The sequence below is a fragment of the Clinocottus analis genome, unplaced genomic scaffold (assembly GCF_023055335.1).
Source record: "Clinocottus analis isolate CAN_PGR_092001 unplaced genomic scaffold, fCliAna1.0.p SCAF_12, whole genome shotgun sequence".
In the NCBI taxonomy this organism is placed as follows: Eukaryota; Metazoa; Chordata; class Actinopteri; order Perciformes; family Cottidae; genus Clinocottus; species Clinocottus analis.
The window spans coordinates 2,290,001-2,315,321 of NW_027175843.1; the positions used below are offsets into that span (position 1 = coordinate 2,290,001).

Sequence of the window (25,321 nt, forward strand, 5' to 3'; positions counted from 1 at the left end):
CTAATCTTCGGATTATCTTGAGTAGTTTCCGTACAAGGTAAAGCAAAATGCTCACTGCTAAAACGTAGACAAGCAAAATGTCATGTTTTTCCTGCGTTAGAGTGAGGGAGTGTGTGTTTGCTTTCTTTTGTAATTTGGGTCAATTAATTGCTCTCAGGTTCTCCCCGTCCCGTCTGCAGATGCACCTGCCACCTCGTGTGCATGATAAATACGCCAATTAAAAATCAGCAGGATGAGTTAGCGCAGGAAGCAACTTCCTGAGCCGCACACACACACACACACACACACACACACACGATGAAGATGTGAGATCTCGCAGCTCAAGCGACGCCGGTGATGATGAAGGAATGGAGGGTTTGACACGTTGCTGGGACTGAACTGTTAGGATAATGATGTTTTTGTAGCATGCGCCATTACAGCACGCGTGCTATTTAATATGGTTCATTTTTTATCTCTTGACAGGTATTTCTAATCTATTTATTACTTATTTAAGAAACAGCACGCTTTGTGAAAGCGGAAAGTACGGTGGCCTGGAGGTGGAAAATCACATCGGAAATCAACTGAATTTCTCCGAGAGTCGCGCTGCAGTGTTTGCAATATGTGGAGTGACTTATGGGCTGCAACAGACTATGTATTCTATTCAATTTTGTTCCATGCAAATTAGTTAATTAATTATTTTGCCGATGAAATGTCTGAAATTCATATTTTCCCTGTAGTCAAAGTGGTCGTTTTTCAAATACCGTGCTCTGTCAACGTTGAGTTTGCAATGATATGGATCAAAAAGAAGCTAATCTTTACATTTCGAAGCGGCAACAGGCATCTGTTTTTTATATTAGCTGAAAAATTATGCAAAAGAAATGAGGACTTTAGTAGCCAAATAGTTAACGAGTAATTGTACATCAGCTCCCTAAGTGATTCATCTTTTCACCTCTAGACTGTATGTGACTATTTTCCTGATATCTCTGTAGAGATTCAGATGTTTTGCGTCTCCGGGCCGCCGTACCGGCGCTCTGTGCATCCTCACGTCAGCTTTTGAAGGGTTCATTCTCATCATAACTCGCACAATCTGATTTAAAACACAGGAGCTGATTTTTAAAAAAAAAAAACATGCTCAAGGACAGGCTGTTCCTCCCCGCCTCCTCCTCCTCTCCATCCATCCATCCACGCCCGTTACACTCAGACCGTTTAGTGGAGGCGGGAGAAGGGAGACGCAGGACTCGGCGAGGAATTGTGTCGGGCATCTCTCCTGGAAAAGAAAAAGAAAAGAAAGGAAGAAAGAAGAAGAACCGGAGCATCTGTGTCAGCTCCTCTGCTGCTGTGGCTGGCCTGTCAGACACCATTACAGACGAGCCCGTCTCCCAGGACTCGGCCGGCGAGCCTCCGCGGGGACCGGCGGTCCGGGGCCCTAATCAAGAGAAGACTGCCAAGCGGTTAAAGAGCAGAAAGCACAAGCCGGCCACCTCCCGGTCGCCCTCTATCTCGCTCCATCTTCCCGTTGTCACAGTAACTCCCCGTTGCTCTCCGACTTGTCTCCTCTCTCGCCTCTCGCTTGTCCAAACGGCTCACCCCGCCCCCTCGTTTCTGCCGTCTGCCGCTCTCTCTCTCTTTCTCTCTCGCCGTCTTCCCCCCATACGTCGCCGTGACTTGACTTGCTCGTAAACAGGACGAGGCGTCATGGGAGAGGAGTTTGTCACTTATCCAGACCAACGTTTGACAAACTTCCGTCCAAGAGGTCCGTGAAATACAACGCAGTGGCAGCCGCCGAGCACATTTGTCACTCGGACGGCGCTCCTCAGGGATCTATTGTTGGTTTCCTGCTTTTTTTCTCTCCATCCACCATCCACCTTCTCTGACATCGACTGCCTCCGAGTGTCTGGGGGTATGTGGTGGCGGTGGCGGCGGCGGCGGCGGCGTTGCTCCAAGTTTTTCTCAAAACTAAAATACAACTTTTGTCTGCAGCTGTTTTTCAGTCGGTACCAGCTCCTTGTGATAAATCGAGGGCCGATCGCTCCAGGGACACCGCGTTTCATATAATTGATTAATATAATTGACCCGGCTCTGTCGGTGGCCATTATCTCAGACGCGCCAGTGCCTTTTCTTCCTCAGTGAGCCATCATTAGGGCGTTGGTTGTCCTGGTTTCCCACATGAAAGAAGGTCAGTGCCCCAGCAGGAGGCTAATAATCTGACAAATAGCTGTTTCAAGACAGTGACACAGGATAAACCAGGTTGACCTAAATGGGCTTAACACCTGTTATCCAGTTCTGGCTTTATGACTCTTATCCCAACCGGCACAGGGGTCATCTTTTATTTTTTATTTTTATGGATTAAACAGTGATGATAATCTGTTTAATCTTTCTTTTCCTTTTTTTTCTAGACACTTGACTCCATTTTGTTGCAGAAGGCCAGTGATGTGCCTTCTTGTCTTGTTTCTAGATTCACATTCAAGACAATTTTCCCTGCAGCCAGGTGGGATTATAAACCAGAACATTTCTGAGGCTGAGGGAGATTAATTGGCTTTGGGATGATGGACAATGGATCATTCAAATGTGTAAAATACAATAAGCATTCAGTTTTTGCTTTGATGACAACTTTATTTAAGTATTCAGACATGCTGTAGCAACACAGCCAATCCATTAAGATATATATTTATCAAGATATACTATAACTATATGTAGGTATAGTTGTATTATGCAAATACATCCTGCTATCCCCATTGATTACAACAAATGGCCCAAAACATATGTTATATATATATAAATGTTGCATAACAAGCTTTAATTAGCATAAACGCTGTATCTTCATCATGTTTTCCCACATTTTTCTCTGTCTGAGGTTTGACTGCATGGTGATTATTATTTTTTAATTGGGTCATCTCATTTAACCCTCTTCTTCCTCTGCGCCGGTTTGATGGCACCGACTGCTTATCTTGATGTGCCAGACTCCTCATATGCACACGGCGGCAGCTTCTTTTGCCTGGTTTCTCTAAAAAAAAGTAGTAAAATAAAAAAAGAATAAAAAAAGGAGATTAACCTGTGACAGTAGCCTCTGAACAAAGGCCCGAACAGAGAGGAGGGAAAGTGTTTCATGTCTCTTCTGAGCTCCCTTTTGCTTCCTCTTCCTCCGGCAACACGCCACAAACGCTGCACCGGACGTCGATCCTGTCAATCACGACGCGGGAGGGCGAGCGGGCGAGGGGGAGGGAGTCAAGAGGAATGTTGGGCGGCAGCGTCTGCCTCTCGTCACGAGCCACAGGTGCTCTCTGCCACCAACATAACGTCTCCGTCAGAGTCGATGAAGCCCGTGATTTTTGAGCCGTGCGAGGGGAGGCGTAAGTAAAGATTGCGCCCGCGGGTTGTCGGCTCCTGAAGACGAAGACAAAGCGAAGGCGGCGCTCCGACATCTGATGAAAACCGGAGAGGGGTTACATCAGAAGTAGAACGTGCTGGGCGGCGGCGGCGGCGTCGACGTCTCCATCCTCCGAGGCGAGCCCCAGTTTCGTGGAGATGTTTATTATTGATAGAGGTGGATGATAGCCTTGGGATGAATTGCATAATCTCGAGCCGCCTCTAATGGATACAGGAAATGGATCAGGCCATCAGTCAGGTCTCTGCGGGTGACGGATGTGTCTTTGTTTGTATGTCTCTCCCTTTGTACGTACATGTGTGTGTCTGAGTCTGTGTCAGCACACACACACACACACACAAGGCCTCTGATAACGTGCCTCGTGTGGACGAGGTTATTTAAACTCAAATGCATCTTTTTAAATTGGCTTTTAAAAAAGGTCCATTTTTACATTTTAAAGGCTCTATAACTCGGCACAGCGCTGAAGACAAAGATAGAGGATTGCGGTGCTTTCCCAGTGGGAGTCTAGAGCACATACTGAAATGTACACACACACACACACACACACACACACACACAGACACACGCAGGAAAACAAAAAACAGTAGTCTCAGAGGAATGCTCTGTGAAAATGTCAGTTTACGCTCCTTTATGAGCCAAGCTGGAAATACATTTGAAAATCGGCATCAACACAAACGGCTGCTCCTGCGTTTGCTTCCACATTTAAATGACGTGCTCTGCAGACATTTCGATCCATAAAAGGGGTGAATTCGTAATTTGATCTCTCTGAATACCGTCGATGCGCTCATGGGCGTGGTCCGCTAACGCCATTTGAGCGGTAATACTGGTGATAATCGGCAAATATTGTTTTGAGCAAGTCTAAGCTTTAAATGCAGCCAATATTCATACGTCCTAAAAGACATTAGTGTGAACAAATCAGAGCATCACAACCCAACGTCAGGAATCTAAGCCAATGAAATAAATGATATCCTCCCAACCGAACCGGTGCAGTAAAATTAAATGTTTCTTCTTTTTTTTAAATAAAGATATCGATCAAGCACAGTCTGCACACGCCCACGCAGTCCTCAGAAGAGGTCAAACCAGACATGATGAGATAACTAATCCACTCAATAATTCTAATAACAAAAGCTCAGACTATCTGTGTTGTATCACACCGCCAAGCATTGCACACAATTTTGTTTTATTCATGAAAACAGCTGACGGAAAACATACAAGGAAGAGTTGATTGAGACTTTCATGAGCATCCACCTCCAACTAAGGCTTTTTTTTTTTTTTTTACCTCGGTAACACGTGAAAACACACCTCGAGCGTTCGCGATGGAGCTTCGGCAGAGCGTGAGAATCAACAGAGTCGTGTTAAAAGTCAGACCACTAATTGTTTCGGTCAGAGCAGCGTGTGCTGCTATTAACTACGAGAAGTGACAGAAAAAAGCGGTTTGATTAAAAACTCTCCCAATTGCCTTCGAATGGAACGCTGAATAAACCCGAGGAGGTAACGGCTAATTAACTAACAGCTACCTGCAATTTTCTGCAAAAGTGGTTGCTTTGCTCCGAGGTGTGGCTGATTGTGGGTTCTGTTGCATTGAGGAGAAAAGGTAGAAGAACGTGTTTTTAAATCCAGCCTGTGGAGCAAACCCTGCAGACTGCAGACATTAGTGAACTGCATGGTTGTAGGTAGTTATTGATTCTTTATCGATGCCATAATGCTTCCATTTTCTTTTAGGCTGCTCTGCTGCTCTTTAAAAGATAAAGGGGGGAAAAAGAAGAAGATCATTCACAAACCTGCAGGATCGCAGGATATCTTCCCACATAATGTCTGTTTTGGCCTGAGTGGAGCAACACTGTCAGGAGCGTTATCAAGGGTACTGTGGAAAGTATTGATCATGGGATGTGCAGATTTGACCAGTATGATGGCGAGAGTGAGCACAGGGAACCTCGGTTGCTCCAAACTAATGTTTTAGAAAAACTGTGTGTGTTTGGATTAAATTAAAATTAAAATAAAATTAGTTATTGAAGTAATTTTTGAACATCAAACACTGGTTGTTCTCGTTCAGTAAATATCCAACGGCTTAGTCCAGAAACCTCTGGATTTCCATAAGCCAGAGTCTAGAAAGATCCTCTGACTGAGAAATACTGCAAATAAACTATGGCACACGATAAAATACAGGTTTAAAGGATTCATTTAATGATTCAGTGAACTTCTGCGTTCCCTTGGGATGAACAAAGTCCCAAATATTGCAGTTATTGTTAATATCTGAGCAACATGTTAAACCTCGCACTTGCGTGAGCTAGCGTTAAGCTAGCTGTGTGCGGTTGTGTTGGTGCAACGTTACTCTCATATTTACTGGAGCAACGTGTGGTAAACATTGAGTTTTTGTTTGTTATATCAAGGTTATTATTTGTCCACATGGTTGTGACTCTGCTGAAATGACGACAAAGTTCTGGACCGTTTTCTTGGAAAACTCTATGAACAGCCATTTTTTTTTCTACAGCGTCCTTAATGCAGTTTTGTTGGCGACCTTGGCAACTCTCTATTTGTCAGCACTCTCAGGCAGCTAAGTGACGGGTATATTAGTTTCCTTTTTGCTCCATCTATATATATATATATATATATATATATATATATATATATATATATATATATATATATATATATATATATATATATATTCTGTGTTTCTTTGGATACCTGCGTTTGTCTGTCTCCACTTTTGGTCTCACTGACCCTCTGTCGCTGATTTGATGTTCTCCAGAGGCTCTCGTCTCAGCACCGACTCACATCGCTGACGTCTAGCGGCCTCGGTGGGGCTCCAGCGAGCTCCTGAGGGCTCCTGAGGTCTCGTGTATCTTCATTGCACAATGGAAACTTATCTTGTTCTCCTGCTAGAAACCTAATTATGAACGCAACAGATTAAGTTTCGTAATTTCAGCACAGTGTAAGCAGGTCTTTCGTTAGCCACTTAAGACTTTCCTCCGTCTAATTTTAACAAGTATGGCTCACTATTTATTTTTATGAGGCTCTGCAGGGATGATTGATGAGTCCAAAAGGACATTTGCAGATCGTTTACAGTGAATCCATAGAAGTATATTGCTTCTCACGCTTCGTATTGCACCGTTTTCTACCAGAATTCATCAGTTTTCTATACGTCTTAGTCTTTCTGTGGCCTCCTCACACAGAAAAAGCCAGTGTGCATGACCCACCATACATCTTATACTTGGAGCAAAAAAAAAATACCTGAACAAGACCAAAAAAAAGAGAAGAAATAACATTTTGAATTATAAACGAGTGCTGTCTGAGAAGATTATTGCAAAAGCATCAAACAATAAACGTCTAAGCGTAATGGCTGTGGAGGCTCGGCCTCGTCTTCCTCTCCACTTTAAGTAATTACTAACTGGTGAAAGAAAAACAGTGTTTTGTAGATCCAGAGCTACTATGCAAGTAAAAAAGAAGAAGTGCAGAGCTAAAAACAGAGGTTAACAGAGGTTGCACTGACTTGCATTATCATGCATTCAAGGTGTATTAAAACAGTAATTCATAACAGTATCACGATGTGTTCAAATGCAATCGAGAAACACAAATCAGATTGTTTGAAAGAGATGTTTTCACAGCATTATATGGTCGATGTTAGAGAGGGGATTATCACCATCAGCACGAGCTCTTAGCAGCTTATTGCAGATAATTAAAAATGACTAATGCCAAGATGTTTTATTCAAAGAAAGTATTTAAGTACAAATACAATCATTCATTTCCTATAATCATTTAAATTGTGTGGTTCATGCCAACAAACGCAAAGATTACAATAAGTAAAAGGATAACATTTATAATTGTTGACGGTTTACAGTGTTTTTCGACACGGATGCTGTTATTGTTTCCGGGATAGAGGTGAAAAATCGTCTGGACACATGCTGCCAATTGTGGTTCTTTTTAAAAGAAAATCCCAACTGGTAAATAATGGGCAGATCGGGCTTTAAAGCAAAATCGAAACACGCGATTCGGCGAAGAAAACAGCAGTCGGTGCGTCTCTAACGCCGACGAGAGGAAGCATTTGAAGGTCCGTGTATTACACTCTTGCATAGCGCCTTCGCGCTCAGCCGGATCAGTGGATTCCTCTTGAAACGGTTCTCTGTGCCCTCAGAAAATGTCAAAGTGGTTATTGAAATTCATTCTATATGCCACACATGCTGATGAAGGGATAGCGGCGCGGTGAAGCGTTTCATACCCCCCTGTCTTGTGTTGGGGAAGTGCTTGAGACGGTTGCGCAGAAAGGTTCCCGGGAGTGTCCTTCAGGGGAATGAAATCCCTTTTCAGCAGTTCTGAGCCACTGACTCTGTGTTTGGGAGGATCCTCAACAGGCCCGCATATGCACAGCCGTTCTCTGGAGACGGGAGCAATTGAGTCAAAGTTGTTGAGTCGGCCTTTTTGTGCAAGTTGTAGTAGTATCATCCAGACTGTTGGTTTCTGGGGAAAGATGGGGGGTTGGGCTCCTTAATGGTCATGACCCTCTGTTACAGTGTTTTGTTGCATGAAGAGGCGTTTTTACACAAGTCACGGACGATACTGACACAAGTAGACACTTTTTAGACACCTTTTTTCCCCAGTTCACCCGTCATGTGGACTATACGGCACTCATTGAAGGCCTAGGTCTAAAACCACGGTGAATAGTGATCTCTTAACTCCTCTTTTGACCGATGTTTGTTGCATTACATCGTAATATTGTAATTCCTGCTGTTGCTGCTACATGATTCATTAGTTAAATAATGAATAACAATTCAGTACATTTATTTATCTGTATTTATTTGTCACATTCCAGTTCACAAAGTTAGGAAAAGCAACGCTGACATCAAGCCCGATGTTGCCTTACACAAAACAAATCTCCCAGTCACTTCCACTCAGTAAGGCATACAGCTTATTAATTAAACACTGTGTATATATCTATCTATATCTATATATACACAGCTGCAACCTTGTATGAACTTGTATGTGTTGAGCTGACTAAAGTGGAGAGGTGTAGCATTACCTTGCTCTCTCTTACACGCTTGAGGAGCTTGTAGAAATACAGTAACGTCTTTGATTGTCCCCGAGTCGGCCATCGTGGTGACGGAGAGCGCTTTCGATGGGGATTGAAAGCCATCGAGGACTTTGCCCTAGTTCTAACTTGCGAGCCCGTCATCGAGACGGATGGACCCAGTTAGCCGTCGGTCTGTTGCTGAGCGTGAGACGCTGGCGGCGGAGGCGTGGAGCCCACAGCAGTAAGCCGTCCTGGGACTGAGCGTCGCTGACAGAAAAAGGCTGCCACAGTAAGTCCGTTTCATTGAAGGCCTTCTCAGTGAACAACATCTGCCGCGTTGCCCGCGTGTGCAACAGTCCCTCGCTGTGCACTCTGAATTCGCCCGACTGAGCCAGTCATATCATTAGCTTGTGATACGGCCTCTGTTGATACTTGTGCAGCTGCTGTCTGAATGCAACGTGACAGCGGGATCCGGAGACCTCGCGCTTGAGGACACAGTTAAGAGTTTCCTTTCAGGAATCGCCTGTACTCTCTCTCTCGTGAGTGACAATTATCCAGTTATTTACAACGTACATTTTGTCACGACGGGAGCGTCTGTACAGCGACACAATGCGTCGCTCACTCAAGAGCTCCAACAAGAGCCTTGTGCATCATCATCTCAAGGGTATATCAATACTAACCTTTATTTATCTTGCCATTCATACAGGGTTTTAAAAACTCATAGGGTTTAATGTTTTTTATAAGATGTCTACGATTGATTATCTCATAATATAGTCATAGGAACTCTTTCAAATCATTTATTCATGGTCATATCTTTAAGTAGTGTGTTGTATTTTCCGTCCGTCATACCGGTCAGGACAAGATGACCTTGAGAAAAGAGTGGGAACCCTAGAAATAAGATTCCTAATAAACATTATCTCATGCATATTTCTCATCTCATCTGTATCGGCCAAAGTGGAGCGGACTGAAGATGACATTTGGATATTATTGTTGGACCGACGCCATGTCAATATTAGGACGTCCTCTCTTGGAGCCGCGTTTTCAGGGTTCTGGCCAATCGGCGATTAGGTTGTAAAAAAACACACAAAAAGCATGACATTAAATTTAGAGAGGAGGTCCGGGCCCCTGAGGGAGGACAGCAGGAGCTCATCCTGCGCTGCCTCCCAGCACCTCCATCTCTGCATCTCTGCTGCAGTTTAGCCAAAATGTCAACCATGGAAGAGAGGAACATGTTTTATAAATAATAAGAGTTTGGTACTTCTTTATTTTGTTCCCCTTAGAAAGAAAAAAAACAGGAGCAACCTCCTCTACCTCAATGCATCAGCACAAATACACATATATACATAGATACATAAACATAAATACATAGATGTATACACACAGATACACGAACAGACTTCCAATTTTTTCTCTTTTCACTTCTAGAGTCACTAAAATCTTTAGCAGTAGGAATCTAAATAAACATTAAACATTAAAATCTTTTTGTGGTGGGGATACTTCATGATTAGCCATAATTGGCTAGCAGCAGCTTATTAGTATATCAATGATTTTTCTGGTGGTTTGATTGCTGAATGAGGAGCTTAAAAGAAAAGATTGATTTCTGATAACGGTGGAACAATTTCACGCCAAATTCCACGGCTGAGGTTTCAACATGGCGGGTTCTCCGGGCCCGGCACGGCACACCAAACCCAACCGTGGCGCTCTGCCTCGTTTGTCCGGAGCGCGGCGTCGGTGTGAGTGTCACTGGTTTGGACCGGCTTCAGTCTCCAGCCCTGCTTTTGAAATCTCACCCATCAATTTCCCCCCAAAAAACCTCTGTGCATTGTAACCCTTTATGTAATGATCACACACTGGAACCTCTGACAGCGCTCCAGAGGCTCAGCCGCTCATCTCCATGCATCTGTGCACGGAAAATTAGCCTTGATTTTTTTTTGCTGCCGGAGCGTGTTGCTGCTGCAGAATTTCCCGGCAATTAGCCCGTTGCCCGGGAAGAGTACGGATACTGCCGAGCGCCTGCTGTCTCGGTGCGGTGCTTTACGGATGCAGCTGTTGGGTCGTTTTCTGCCCGGGTTCTCCGTACGGAAAACTGTGTCCGTCGAAAAGAAAAATAAAGTAGAAGCAGCGCTGCTGCTCTGGTTTCAGTCATTTCAACTTCAACAGAAATTAAACAGGTACTCGGAAGGAGATCGGGGGTCAGAAAATGGGAAGCAAACAAGGGGGAGTCAGTTGGACAGCCGGACACTAAACCGGGCCAGCTTGGGTGCACAGTGGAGGAGGGGAGGGGCAGCCAAAAGCAGGAAGAGGGGAGATTTCTGCCAGTATTGTGAATGTTGTCTGGTGGAATATATTGCGGTTGTGTCTTTTCTTTGCGGAAAAAAGCGAGGGTGAAATCGATCCCCGGGATGAAACGATAGCTCGATCTGATGACTGCAGCGATGTGGGCGTCGAACAGGATGGATGTTGCTTTAAAACAAAACAAAAAAAACCAACAACAAACACTTGAGAGTTGAGACACTCCATCTGAAATAGGGTTTCATCGACCACGAGGAGCCCGGGGATCTTCAGAGGACTTTCGGAATCTGCTCCTCTACATTGACAAACATGGCTTCAGGCAGTTCAGGCACTTGGTGAAGAGGTTCCCTTGGGGGCTTTAAAAAAAAAGCTATTTAAAGTACTAGGAACCTGGCATCAGACCCATAGGGCGGGCCAAGGCCACGCTGCGGGGACCAAAGAGGGAGGGAGAAGGGGGCGGGGCTTTAGGATCTCTCATGAGGCGCTTGAAGACACACAGGACGATCCGACCAGGGGATGGGAGACAAACGGGGTTTAAATACAATAAAGAGGGAGATAACGAGACACAGGTGGACACAATGAGGGCAGCACAGGTGAAGGGAATACACGATCAGGAACCGGACAGACAGACGATCACCAGGGGCAGGAAGTGCAGAGACACAGAGGACACGAGACTACAAAATAAAACAGGAAACAGAAACTCATACCGTGACAGAGTTATGTGTTTTTGACGACGCCGCCTGGGGGAGAAATGCTACTCCATGAGCTTACGATACGTTAGCCGCCCGCTCGTTAGACGCTGCCACGCGCTCTAGTACATCCTGTCCATCTAGTACATCTAGTACATCCTGTCCATCTAGTACATCTAGTACATCCTGTCCATCTAGTACATCTAGTACATCCTGTCCATCTAGTACATCTAGTACAGTGGATATCTAACTGTGGAAGGCCCCTTCTCCTTCTGCTGCACTCACATACCTCAGATCATCACATGTCGGACTAATTGCTGCATGAAATGATTATTTTTATTTATTTTTTTTAGCACATGTGCAGATTGCAGTGTTTTGGGGTGGAGTGCGGCTCCGCCGTCGTCGGGGACGCAGGACTCGTTTGTTCTGTCGCTCATCGGCGCTGATGTCCTGTCATGTTTGCTCTGGCTGCGTTTCGCAGAGCTCTGCCCCTCAAATTGGCGCTCCTTCCCTTCGCTCCACAGTCACGCACCGATGCCTGCACTCGCCTTCACTTCGCATCGCTCCTCTCCTTTGTCTCCCGCTCGCAGCGCTCCCCCCCCCCCCTCTTCTCTCCCCCTCCATCCTCCCTCCATCCTCCCTCCTTGTTCTTCTCGTCCCTGTCGTCCGCCTCCATCACTTACACTTTTTCACCTCTCAGTCTCTTACCTCCTCTTCTCCCCTCAGCCCGCCGGGCCTCTCTCCTGCATCTCCGTTCTCAGTTTCCTTACACCTCCCTCCTTCCCCCCGCCCCCTCCCTCTTCAAAACCAGCGTTTCTTTTTCACACTGCATTCCCCCTCCTCCTCCCTCCTCCCTCCTCCCACCACCTGTCTTTTGTTCCACCCCTGTCAGCCGGCGGTTATGTCGGACGCTCTCCGAAGTCAGCGTTTGGGAGCCGCCACAGAGGATGAATGATGATGCTTCTGCTTGTTTTGCAAGGTTGTTGTGTGTTGTTGTGACCTGGTAAGGCATGGGTGCTTTTTTATTTTTTATTTTTTTTTGTGCAAAAGTGCTCAGACGGTGGAATGCGTTGGTTGTTTTGCGTGTGTGTGTTGTGTTTGTGTGTGTGTGTGTGTGTCTGTGCATGCGTGTGATGCACCGATCCCAGGCAGGTACAGAGACAACAGGTCCTGGCTGCAGTCCCAAAGCTCAGCTTTTTTTGTGGAACTTTGATGAAGAGAGTTGAGGGAAGGCAGATCCACAGCAGCCCCTGCAGGAGGATTATGGAAACTCAATTCTGGTGACAACAAAAAAATGAAAACAAAAAAGACAGAATGGATCTGAAGGGATGCGAAAGAAAGAACGGAAACTCAAATGCGTACAAGATGCAGCAAACCGAACAAAGAAGAACATAAACGTGCGCGGACGTTCACCTCCATGCACAGACGTACATTTTCCTCCATATTTCCTGTCATGCAGTCACACAGAAGGACACACACACACACACACACACACACACAGGACAGTTGACACCTCTGCTCTCGGGTCGAAAACGCCGCCCGACCGTCCAGGTTTTGTCACAGCGGAGGTGCGGGTCGACTTTAGCGAAGCCAGAGCCAGCGGGCGCATGAGGCGGCGCCAGATGGCCCCCGCTACCCTGTCTGCACAGAACTGGAGGATCAGCCCCCCAACCCCACATTTACATACCTAATTGTGTATCTTACACACAAACATCTCCCATTCATTACACATTTTGTTTGCCCCTTTGTCTCATCCCCCTTTACATTCATCCCGTGGACAGAGATCCGGGTGAAGTGCTAAACAGCTGACGGAGCAGACGCAGGAGCAGACATCACACGGCGGTACTCATCAAGGCCTTCGAGGGATCAAAGCCGCGGCGCCCCCGACAATGGGGCTATAACGAGAGCGCCTTTTGTCTCTAATGCGGTCATGAGCTGATGTGTAAAGAAGCGCTCTGTGGAGAAACACCAGACAGTTTGAAGAAGAAGAAGTTTTGAAGCCCCGTAACCTCCGCTCTGCTCTCCTCCTCCTCCTCTCGCTCGCGTCAAGAGAAGTCCCAGATGAGGAAAGAAGAACTCGGCAGATAAGTATCAAGGTTTTAGCTTTTTTTTGTTGACGAGAGCGGTTAAAGATGAGGGAGGGCGGAGGTTTCAAATCACCCGTCCTCTCTCGTCACTTCTCTCCTCTCCGCATGGTTGAGAGCCCAAAAAAAAACAACAGAAAACAGGGAAGATCAAGAGATGGGGGAGGTGGTGGCGGTGGTGGTGGTGGGGAGTTTCACGGAAAAAGAAGGCCCTCTTAAAAAGACACCCGCAGGGTTCTGCCGGGCAGCTTTCCCTGCCGTTGCATCACGCCTGGCATAAAGCGAGAGTTCCCAGGTTAAGAACAGCCTGAGCCAGATGGGAGAGAGTGTGAGAGCGAGAGGAAGCGAGTGGGAGACAGAGGGGAAGGAGAGAGGATGGCAACAAAAAAACACGGGCCCTGCAGTAAGCTATTCCAAGCGCCTTTGTGGGGTTGCCATTTTTTCATTCTCTCCCACTCTCCTTTGTGGGGATTTTCTATTCCTCTCTCTCTCTTTCTCCCTCTCTCTCGCTCTCTTCCTTCCTCCATTTATGCTTCTTGTTTTTTTTTTTATTTCATAATGTTCTTTTTTGTTTTTTTGTGCCTCGGTTTCTTCAGGCGCTGTGTTTCTTTTTTATCGTGCCAAGTTTGTTGAGCCAGGGCTCCGTCTCTCCGTTTCTATCTGTCTCTCTCTCTCTCTTTCTCTCTCTCTCTCTCTCTGCAGCCGTCTGTGTCTCACGTCGGTTATCTTTCTTTCCTCTCGATGCCCCTCGGTCCCCTTCTGTCTCACTCTCATCCATTTCCACCGACTTCTCCTCTCGTCTGCTCTGCAGCTCCATCCCTTCCTGCGTCTCCATCCCTTTCATCGAGAGCCAGCGTTGCCGTTTCTCTTTTCCATTCCATACTCCTCCTCCTCCTTTCGCTGTGTTTATGTGCATTCTGCCATCTCTCCCTCTCTCAGCTGGTGTTCGCACTTGATCGTTCTGACGCTCCCGGGCTCCTGAATCGACCGCGTGGTTATTTTGTGCGTTTCCATTCCCCCCGGCGGCCAACAGTCGCCAAGCCAGCTGACTTCATGTGTGAAAACGATGTGTTAAAGGTCTCCGTCCACACTCAGACACCTAAAACCCTCTCAGCCAACACGTCTCCGGCTCTCCGTGATCACCTGCGGCAGTGGTCTCCAACCACCGGGTCGTGGTCTGGTACCGGTCCGTTGCTCCCTTTGCTACCGGGCCGCAGAGAAAGAATGAATGAGAAAAAAAATAATCAAGATCATAAAAAAAGTTTTATTTTGAAAAAAGACCGGAAACATCCGTCTACGCGTAACCTCTTGACACATGTTACGCAATAGTTACCCCAAAAATGAAACTTAAAAGTCTGTTTCAACTTGGTGTTCTGGATTAAAATCAAGGCAGAGCATCCTTGAGATCACCAGTTTCAGTTCATGGAAATTCATTGTAACATTGTTTTTGTTGCCTCAAAATGTCTTATCCCTTTGAAAAAGTCACGGTATAAACCACCAAAATAATAATAAAATATGTTAAGTATCAAATTAAACATAAAAATCAGGGTAACAATAATATATAATCCTGATGTACAACCTCTGAACACGACTCAAACAATAAATAGGATTACGGGTTAGGGTCACGGCTTAAAGGGTTCGGTTGCACTTAACTTCATCCTTTGGCTTCAGATTGCAAAAACCAAGATGGCGACGGCCAAAATGACGAACTTGAGGCTTCAAAACTGCAGTCAACAAACCAATGCGTGACGTCACGGTGGCTACGTCCATTTCATACAAAATCAACGACATAAGCGCAGGTCCTTCACACAAACTGCTCATACGGTCGCTACAGGTGGCACTTCATTGTACCTCCTGACCGTGTGACCGAGCAGCTTTTAACAAAGCTCCCTTTTCTTTTTTTAATGTCCACACTTTAAAAAACTCAATTCCGGCATTTTAAAAATGTGTCCACGTTGGTGAATGTAGTTAAGCGGCTCAGACTTCAGGCTTAGTGTGAGCCGGGGGCCAAAATGAGAAGACAAAGATGCATTTTCACGCTAGCTTAGCGTATCTACGACGCGGTAGCCGGAGTGTCACGTGGCTGTAAACACTCACAGAGTGTGAGGATTCTTCTTCCACAGTCGTGTGCTTTTGTGAGTCATGTAATGTCCCGCGAGGTCACACAGACGGATGGTTTGGCCCAGAGGGGAACCGATTCCAGGTCAATCCATTGGAGATTTAAAGGGGAACAGAAGCGGAGACAAAGAGCCATGAGCTTCCTTGGCCTCCTTCCTGTGGGGACTCTCTAAACGAGCCCCTTGTCCTTGTGATGTCACGCCCAGCAGGGACACATTTTCACACATTGCCCATTTTTCAGCATTTGAATTTAATCAGGTTACGGGGATGTGACTACGGAGCAACAATTTCTCTGGACCCTCTGATAGCCAGTCCGTCTTTCCGGGGAATAGACGGGGGAATATTTCACAATTGAATAATCACATTTGTTATTCTTGTGGTGGAGCACGGGGGGAATCAATATCAAATCAAATGAATATCTCTCCGCCGCGGCCCCCCCCCCCAAAAAAAGAAGGGAAAAAAACAACTCGTCGTCGGCGCCATCAGTCATCGGGTGTCTTGCGCCAACAAATCATGTCGGGAAACGAACGCAGAGTGTTCTCCTGTACCGTCCGCCGCTATTTTGCACAGTGCCCTTGAGCAAGTCACTGTACCTGCTGCTGCTGCTGCTCCAGTGGAGCCACACCAGAGAGGAGACGTGTTCTCAATAGAAACATGTTGCACATTCAAAATAATGTGCAGCAAATCTCACAGAGGCAAAAATAGAAAACATCTGAAGGTATGTTATTCATCAGGAATGTAGGCGTCAGTTAATCTGCTTCGTCACATTTGTGTGGGTGTGGTCTGACATGCATGAGGTACATGACGTCGCCTTTGTTCACTTTGAACCGGCGAGCAAACACAACTGTGTTAACGTTGCTTTAAGTTATTCATATCGGCAAAGATGCAAATGTGTCACAGTTGCAGCCGTTCTTCAATAAAAGGTTTGAATAGATTGTATCTATTGGTTTCTATTGACCCAGAGCAGTTTTCTTTGAGCGAGATGCTCCGGATGAATTTAAATGGCTTCTGGTAAACAGATACGGTCTTAAAGCTCGGGCTTTTATTGTGAAAAGTAAGAATGGAAGAAGCCGAAGGTTGTCAGGAGATTTATAAAGATTGCCTTCTCGGTCCGGACTTCTTAGCCTTTGTGTTGTCGGACACTATAGTGTACGTCTTGAATATGTCTTTATTAGATGATGCCTTTATTATTAATATTTGTGTCGTGTGTGAGAGAGATTCATGTCAGAAACTACGCTTGGAAAAATGTATTGACGTTCAATGGAATCGCACACACGCAAAAGGAAAGCTGTCCCGTGGGTGTAAAGGCTTTAACTCGTTGTAGGAAGCTGAAGAAATGTTTTCAAAGCTGTTCAAATTGTAATGAGATTGTTATGATATGTCAGTTCCATAAGTGAATACAATGCTGACGAGGCGCGCGCCCCCAGCTGTCCTTTATAACTGAATTTAGTGATAAACAAATGTACACAGCGGAAATTTATAGATCTGTCAAACAGCCAACTGTGCAGTCTGTTTCAATTTGATGAAAGTATCCTGTGTCTTTTATTTTCTGCACAATGTCCCTGCTGTATGTATTTGTATACAACAAAGCTTCTCCTTGGGGGTTGGTAATTCACATTTTCTTTTGAGGACGTATTTCACCGTTATTATCTCGTCATAATCGGACCCGTTAAGCTGAAAGCCAGTTCAAGCAAAATCATTTAGCGTCTGTTTCAGCAAGGTTGGCTGAATTTCACCTCAATTACACACCGATAAAAACTGCTAACACGATGCACACCGTGACCGAAAACAAACACACGTCGACCTTTGACTCACTCGCACACTATTAATATTGTTATTTTGTGACATTGTGTGATTGCAGACATGTTATTTTATGTTGTACTGTCCAATCTGGACCCAGAAGGAACTCCACATGTCCAGTTGAGGTCTTCTCAGGTCAAAGTTTGACCCGCAGACGTCGTCAAACAAACCGCATTTGCTCCTCTGACGGTGTCTGCCATGAACGGGGCTTAAAACAAAAGCAATTTTTCCGTTCAGTTTTCTCACACACTCATAACCCAACATCTGACAAATTTAAATAGTAAGACGTCCCCAAATACAGCTCGTAAAGAGACGCGTTATGAGAGATTTATTCCTATACCCTCATCATGCCGGGGTCTTTCAAAGGTCGACATGAGTTTGAAGTTGCATTTTCATCTTGATTTTACGTTTTCTTTCTCTCCCTCGCGATGCAGAACCGCGTTTTAAGATGTATATGTTCTTTAAATATGTATATGTTCTTTAAATATTCACTGGAGGCGCAAGGCTTTCACTTAATTGGTTGTTCTCCGTTAGATCCTACGTGACTCTCGCAGGAACACTATAAATATGTGGATTATCTCTATTTTTCCTTTAGAAAAGTCGACCCTCAGACACAGAACTTCGCTTCAAAGTCTGAATACTGAATAATCTCTATTCTATGACACGCACTCAATGTTTTTTATTTTCTTCTCATATGACCTCACCTCCTTACCTGTTGTCTCCTCTCCTCTCGGCAGTGCAACAACGACTACGCCAAGGTGTGCGGCTCCAACAATCAGAACTACCAGAACGAGTGCTTCCTGCGCCGGGACGCCTGCAAGCAGCAGTCTGAAGTGCTCATCATGTCGGAAGGCGCCTGTCCTGCCGGTACGTGCATTATTTTACATACAGAGGACACAACGTGTACACACCCAGAAGACTCAAGCAGGAAGGGAAACACCCTGGAAGCATGCAGATGATGCGATGTCATCAAGATCGCCGTGAGAGAAATGTCAAGGTCATTTGAGACTTATCAAACGGACAGTTTTTTTTTTTTTCGGTACCTGAATGTCTGAAGCTGAAAGCAAACGTCGTCCCAATTTCCCGGCCGGTTCACCGCAGGTCTCGATTACGCCGAAACAGACTTTTTTTCCAGCCACCTCAGAACATTTCCCCCCGGGGTGCGAGCGCTCTGCAGGGTTTATCCCGTGTCAGGAACAGAAAAAACGCCACGGGGAAAAACCCACCTGGTGTGGCACTGCGGGGGGTCCTCAGATGGCACGCCACGGTCTCTGCATCCAAATCTACCAACCGGGGAAATATCCAGAGTAAAACTCAAGTTAAAAGTACCCAATCTGCCCAATCTGAGGTAGTGCCAGATTATATATACATGCATACTTCCAGTGGACGGGGTTCAGTGATCGCGGAGGAATTAAAGCATGATGATGATAGGGCGGGAATAAAATTGCCAGAAGTGACAGACTGATGTAATTTCCCCAAGTTTAGTGTAATGAACACGACTTCAATGACACGTGACACGTGTTCCCGTGGAAGGGATGGAGATGTCATCATCGCCGCACAAAGACGCATTGCTCGACTGCCGGCGCGTTAATCACAGAGTTTATTTAAATCCGGTGCGTTAAACAGAGAGTTGGGGAAAGCTTGACAGCGATGGCCTTTGCGTTACGTAACGTCTAAATAAATGTCAAAAGGCATGAATTGTCATAGGGGGTTACTGTAACGCTGTTGCCACGAGGCATGCTCGACATAGCAGAAAATTCAATAACTGAATCACACGTCATCTTGATGGCCACTTCATTCTTTCACTGTTTTGTTTTCTTTTAAAAATCCTTTTCATGGAGCGTTCGCATTAATTCTGCGAGGAATCCAGTGAGACCCTTTGATGTTCTATATGGTACACATGGGCCACGGTGAAGATCGTAATAAAATAATAAAGGAAACCTCCTCCTCAGGGGCAAACCACCCACTCTGCTTCAAACAAACACATAGTTTGTTGTAGATTATCCTTAATACAGTACATAGGGAACACTTTTGAGAAACAACTCTTTTTTAAAAAAACCCAGAATAGAACTTTTCGTTGCCCTGTCCAATTAGGCAAACACCTATTGTTTTCATCTTTCCTTGGGCCGGAAGGAAGAAGCACTCTGTAATTATCTAACATAATTGGGATTACTGTTTGCAGACATAGTTTGGTGTTTAAGCAGCTGAGTGGGAGGGCGCCTTCAGTCGGGAAAAGGTCAGCCACTTCATTAGCCGCGCGATACGGAGACCAGTAGTGCCTCTCGGAGTATGCGGCGCCATAAAGTTAAAGGTTCCTGGTCATTAAAAAGGTTTAGGAACGCTAATATGGATTCACATCTGTAGGCAGCGGTAGAAAAGAGATCCTCGCTTCTATTCAGGTGACTGAGCATAAAGTGGGACGTTTTTTTTCTCCTTTCTTTTTAAAAACCAACGTCACAAGCGTAACGTAAATATACATACATACATATTACATGTTCCTATCAGGCTTAGACGGTATTATGGTCGACAAGATTATCTAGAAATCCTGACGGTTTGATTTTAAAAAAATACCGCCATGAATACAGACGCCGTGCTTCCTATGACGCCTTGTTGACGTCATGGATTTGAGCAGAGGTCGGCCACGACGCTGCAACAGAACTCCATGAAAGATGGCGTCTGCGTTATCGTTCTTTTTTTTCCTCCTTTTCAAAACACGAGAGCAGTTTTTTCGCCACATGATGTTCTTCAACTGCCAGTCTGCCGCCGCCATATCGCCTCCCTTCAGCTGATACGTCGGTGTCCGATGTGAGAGCGCAGGCGAAGGTACAAAAGGTTTTATAGACGCCGTTACCGCCCGAGCCCGCTTCCCATTTATGTCACTTTTCATTGTACTTTGCGGCACATTGTTAAACACAAGACCAGGAAGTGTTTTATCTAGTTTTTATATCATGTAGAAGAGTGATTTTCAACCAGTGTGCCGAGAGAGATCGTCATGTGTGCTGTGGGAAAATGTCCAATTTCCCTTAATAATAATTCAACGAATAATTTTCCATTGTTGAATTGTCTGAGCCTGCAAAAAAGTGGCTGGCCAGGTAATTAAATACTCTTTCATGCACAATAATTACCTTCCATATATGCTGTATCATGCAGCAATGTGACATTTTGTAACTTTTTTGGGTTGTTGGTGTGTCGCGGGCTCAAAAAAGGTTGAAAAACACTGATGTAGACCATGTCTAATGGAGCTGCCTCAGCGTCTCTCTGAAGTGCTCCACTTGTACGCGACAGTGTGTGAGCTTTTTTTTGCTTTTTTTCCCCAGCAAGCCATGTGATGGCGTAAGCCAGTGTGCGTGATATGGATTTATGTGTCTTTTTTCGAAGGGGAGAAGGGATAGAGTCGCCTTTCTTTCGACGAGACACGCGGTGCCTCTGAGGAAGTTGACGCATGGCTTTCGAACAAGGATGTGTTTTGTGGCGCCGCGGCACCCTGAAAACACAAACCGTGACAGCGGTTCTACAGTACGCGTCACATGTTCCCCTCACGCTAACGTTTACCCAGAACAAGGCCACAATAAAACAACTGTGCTTCCCGATCCATTTTCATTCCAGCGGAGTCCGGGCCTCACCCCCCTCCGTCTAAATTTAGCGAGTGGTTTTTATCTTGAATACTACATGTGCGGGTCCTAAGTCATTTCACTGAGGTCGCGCTGTTACATCTGGATTGGTTTCTTGAATAAGACGTACCATTGAGACAAACAAATAAATGATGGACGACTGAAAATGTGTTAAAAGTAATATGAATGCAGCATTGGCCCAGAGGCTATTTGTAATAATATATAGGGACTATTTGAAATGATTAAAACACACACACTTTGCTGCCTTCTCTCTGTAAAACACTCATGTGGGAATAACTGGGTTATTATTGTACTGTCTAACGAGGCTGTATCATAGTGCACACCTACTTGCCAAGTCTTTTCATGCAGTATTTGAAAAATATAATATGTGCGCAGACGCATGCCAATCAAACTGCAGCTTGTCTCTGCCAATTATATCAAACAAATAGACACCGCTCTGTCGCTGGGAACTCTGGGATAGATATTCCTTCACATTAACATCTGGTGACTGAGGGTCAGAGTATGATTCACAACTCATCAAGTCACTCGGTAAGTCATTGTGCCCCGCGGGGAAGCATGTGCATTTATTATGCTTCTCCACTCATTCATTGAGGTTTTTAACGAGTAATAATCCGAGCATTATCGGCTTCTGTTTGCGGTAGCTTCCAAAAGGTCAAAGGCAGATAGGAAACAGCTCTCCTCCGGGGGAAGTCAGCTTTCAGTGGAGAACGGATACGCTCATTAAAATATAATAGGAGTGAACAGATATCTATGGGGTTGTTAAATAAAAAACAAATTTGAACTTGTCTCATTAAATACAGTTCTCAGTTAAGCATTTGCCATCGCAACAAGTTATCACGACCTGACAAAGTGATGTTTTCGGTTTAATTGATTTGGGTCGTTTAAATTCCTGCCATCTTCTGTCATGCAGCGTTGGTATATTAAAAGTTATTAAACTACTGTCAAAACAAAGTGAGGACATCTTCGATATCACGAGGATGTATGAATTTACAAACACTTGCTTTTTATTTTAAAGTTCAACACATGACTAGATTGCTGTGTGGGAGCTTTCTTACATAAGTAAGTGTTGCACACAAACCCTTTCATGTGGAAAAGTAGGGCAGGCAGCTACTTCTGAAGCGTTTCCTCTCAGCTCTCTTCACCACTTAGCCATTTAGTTGATACTCTGCTAAGCCAACGAGATATCACGAATACCAGCGATATGAGTAACTAATTGTAAGTAATGCCAGCATCAAAACTACTTCAGCTCTCTCTCACTCCAACAGTGTGAACATATGTCTGCTTGCCAGGTCCAATACTTGCTTTTTCTTGCTGGGATGAAAACCTGACATCTCTTTATATATGAAGAAGTGCAAAGTAGGAGAAAGTCCTGTTAACGTTGAGAAAACAATCCATTACTTGTTTTTGTTATCATATTAATTATCAATTATCAATTATCAATTATATTAACTACATTATCAATTACATAGGTGTTTAAATTTATAATTGAATTTTATTTTTGGCCTACTAAAAGTAATATTACCCAACTTAAGCCATTACCTCATAAAGTAATTGGACTTAACATGTTCGCTAACCTGGTAACGTTAGCTAACCTAGTAACGTTAGCTGACCTGGAAACGTTAGCTGACCTGGAAACGTTAGCTGACGTAGTAACGTTAGCGGACCTGGTAACGTTAGCTAACCTAGTAACGTTAGCTGACTTGGTCACGTTAGCTAACCTAGTAACGTTAGCTGACTTGGTCACGTTAGCTAACCTAGTAACGTTAGCTGACTTGGTCACATTAGCTGACGTAGTAACGTTAGCGGACCTGGTAACGTTAGCTAACCTAGTAACGTTAGCTGACTTGGTCACGTTAGCTGACGTAGTAACGTTAGCGGACCTGGTAACGTTAGCTGACGTAGTAACGTTAGCGGACCTGGTGACGTTAGCTGACTTGGTAACGTTAGCGGACCTGGTGACGTTAGCTGACCAAATAACGGAGCTAACGGGTAACATACATATGTGGATCGTGTTAACTCAAATTATGATGCGTACATGCGTTATAAGGTCAAAGATGAGTATCGAGCAAGCGTAACTCATAATGTTGACGTGATGTGTTCATACGTAATTGTGTAAAATGACGTTTTGACGAGAAACCTGAGGCGACAGAGCAACATTAGCATAAATGTGACTTTGCGTTTCTACTCACCTGTTGAGTGTAAGTCCAATGCTCCGTCTCAGATTGTTATTTTTCTGTCGTGTCAACGCGATCGTGTCACAGCCGCTATTGTCAGCCATCGAGTGCTGATCTGAAAAAATAAATGGACTCAAAAGACTTCAGTGAATATCTCCCCAGCAGTCGTTGAGAGTGAAGGGCGCTGGTTATTCAAATGTTCCCGTTCAAATGTTCTTATTCCACGTTCAACCTTCACGTGCACGTTCACGCACGGCTGACCAATCTCGTCACATTACCAGGTCGCTCCTGGTGTTCGCTGCACACGACAGACCTTCTCGGCGTGCGTAGCAAACCAAACAGCCACCTGACAGCACAGTTTATTGTGTTCCCATTAACCCTCTTGGATGCCTGCTGAAGGCCAAGAGGGCCAGACGTTAGCGTCTGCTGTCATTCCAAACAGTAAACAGGAGGCATGCTGAGGTGCCAGTTTCATGCTAAGTGTCGACACTGAGGCACAGACGAACGTGACGCCGGAGCCTTCTGTTTTTCGGCCCAGAGGAGAGGCATCGCGTGATGGCTGCCGGAGGAAAAGCGTGCTCTGTCACGCGCTACATTATTCCACCGGGGCTTTGAGCCGTCGGACAAAGTGGGGTAACGTTGCCTATTATTGACTTTTCTCAGCGCAACATTTGTCAGACGAAGAAGCAAATTCACACTTCCTTCATTGCAGTGCATTCAGGTCTTCATCACCTCGATGTCACAGACAGATAAGGAAGTTGTGATTTAGAGGCCGATAACAGGGAGAGAGCTCTCAGCGTCGCAAAACCAGTATAACGCTGATTACCACCAGGATGGAACCACTTTTCTATCACATCATGTGCTAGCCCGGCGCAGTGCGGAGCATTAGCTTGGCCAAGTGAAACAAACGAAGCAGTCTATTTCCCCCAAAGGAGGGAGTTTAGCGCCGGCAAGCACTCACATAGCACTTTCCAACGCCATTCACAAATATCAACAGTGTAACTTCCAGGAAGTCGTTCAATGGGGAGTTGGGAGCGGGTTTAATTGACACACTGTTAAAATGTTGATGACATGTTTAATCACCGTTTTGTCGCTCTGAAAAGCCCCGAGCACCAACAGATGACAGGAGCCATATGTGTATGGTGATTTAAGACGCACACTCCGGGTTAGCAGTAGACCAGGAGCGAAATGAGAGTCAGTGCCACTACAATCTCACATACAGTACAGGAGAAGTCATCAATACACGGCTAATTCTCTGAAATGCGGCCTTGTGACTGCTCGCTGGTTGCAAATTCTATCTGAATTCTAAACACTTAAGTGATGACGTGCTCAGATGTTATTGATCTGTAGGGAGATGTATTTGTGTTGCTTGTTCTCCAAGGGCGGTCAGAGGTCAAGATGAGCTACTGAGCAGCACTCCAAAGGCGATTCAAGGTCTTTCTGAAGGACTTTTCAGGTTGGAACAGCCCTATCTGTAGACTAGGATTGATCAGTGTTAGATGCAAAATCATGGGGCTGCATTGAAATGCCTCCGTTTTGTAAAGTGTGTGCTTTTCTGCAGCATCTTAGCATTGGTGAGTTACGACCTCCACCCCCATGCTTTCCGCCTCCATAAATGATGACGTGTTGACGTTGGACGTAAATCGTGCCATGCAGAATCCTGCAATATGCTCATAAATCCAAGAGATATTGGGCCGAGTGGTGAAAAAATTATTCGCTAATCGCAATCAGGGAGGAAAACGTCAGCAATTCTGGCAAATTATGAGGTGATATAGTGAGGACCCGGACGGTCCGCCGCTTTGAGATTTTAATTTGGGAGCTCTGTTCTGTCTAGAAAGCTATTTCGCGGGGGAAATTCGAGCAGAATCCTGGGATAGGCCAACCCCCGTGGTCAGTAGATTAAAAAACCCATGTTTCCTACTGAGCTGAACATTTTCCTATCAGGTTCGGCTTTGATGGAAAATTATTTTCAAAAGGTGCAAAAACTTGTTCTACAAGTCTTCTCCCCAGACATCTACCATATCCTTCAAAGCTGCACATACTGAAGATTGTTATTTTCTACGTGCCCCAGCTCCAATACTCTGCCCGTCATAGATACATATCTACAATAACAATATAACGATACATCTGTTGTGTTTGCGAGTGTTCAACTTCTGCAGA

General features: G+C 45.1%; 1 protein-coding gene across 1 annotated transcript in view; it reads left to right on the forward strand.

Moving 5' to 3' along the window:
• tmeff2a (transmembrane protein with EGF-like and two follistatin-like domains 2a) overlaps nucleotides 1-25,321 on the forward strand; it is a 96,526-nt gene that overhangs the window by 20,622 nt on the left and 50,583 nt on the right. Inside the window, exon 3 of the mRNA XM_068572700.1 lies at nucleotides 18,093-18,222. Coding sequence (XP_068428801.1) covers nucleotides 18,093-18,222 — 130 coding nt within the window. The remainder of the gene's footprint in view (nucleotides 1-18,092; nucleotides 18,223-25,321) is intronic.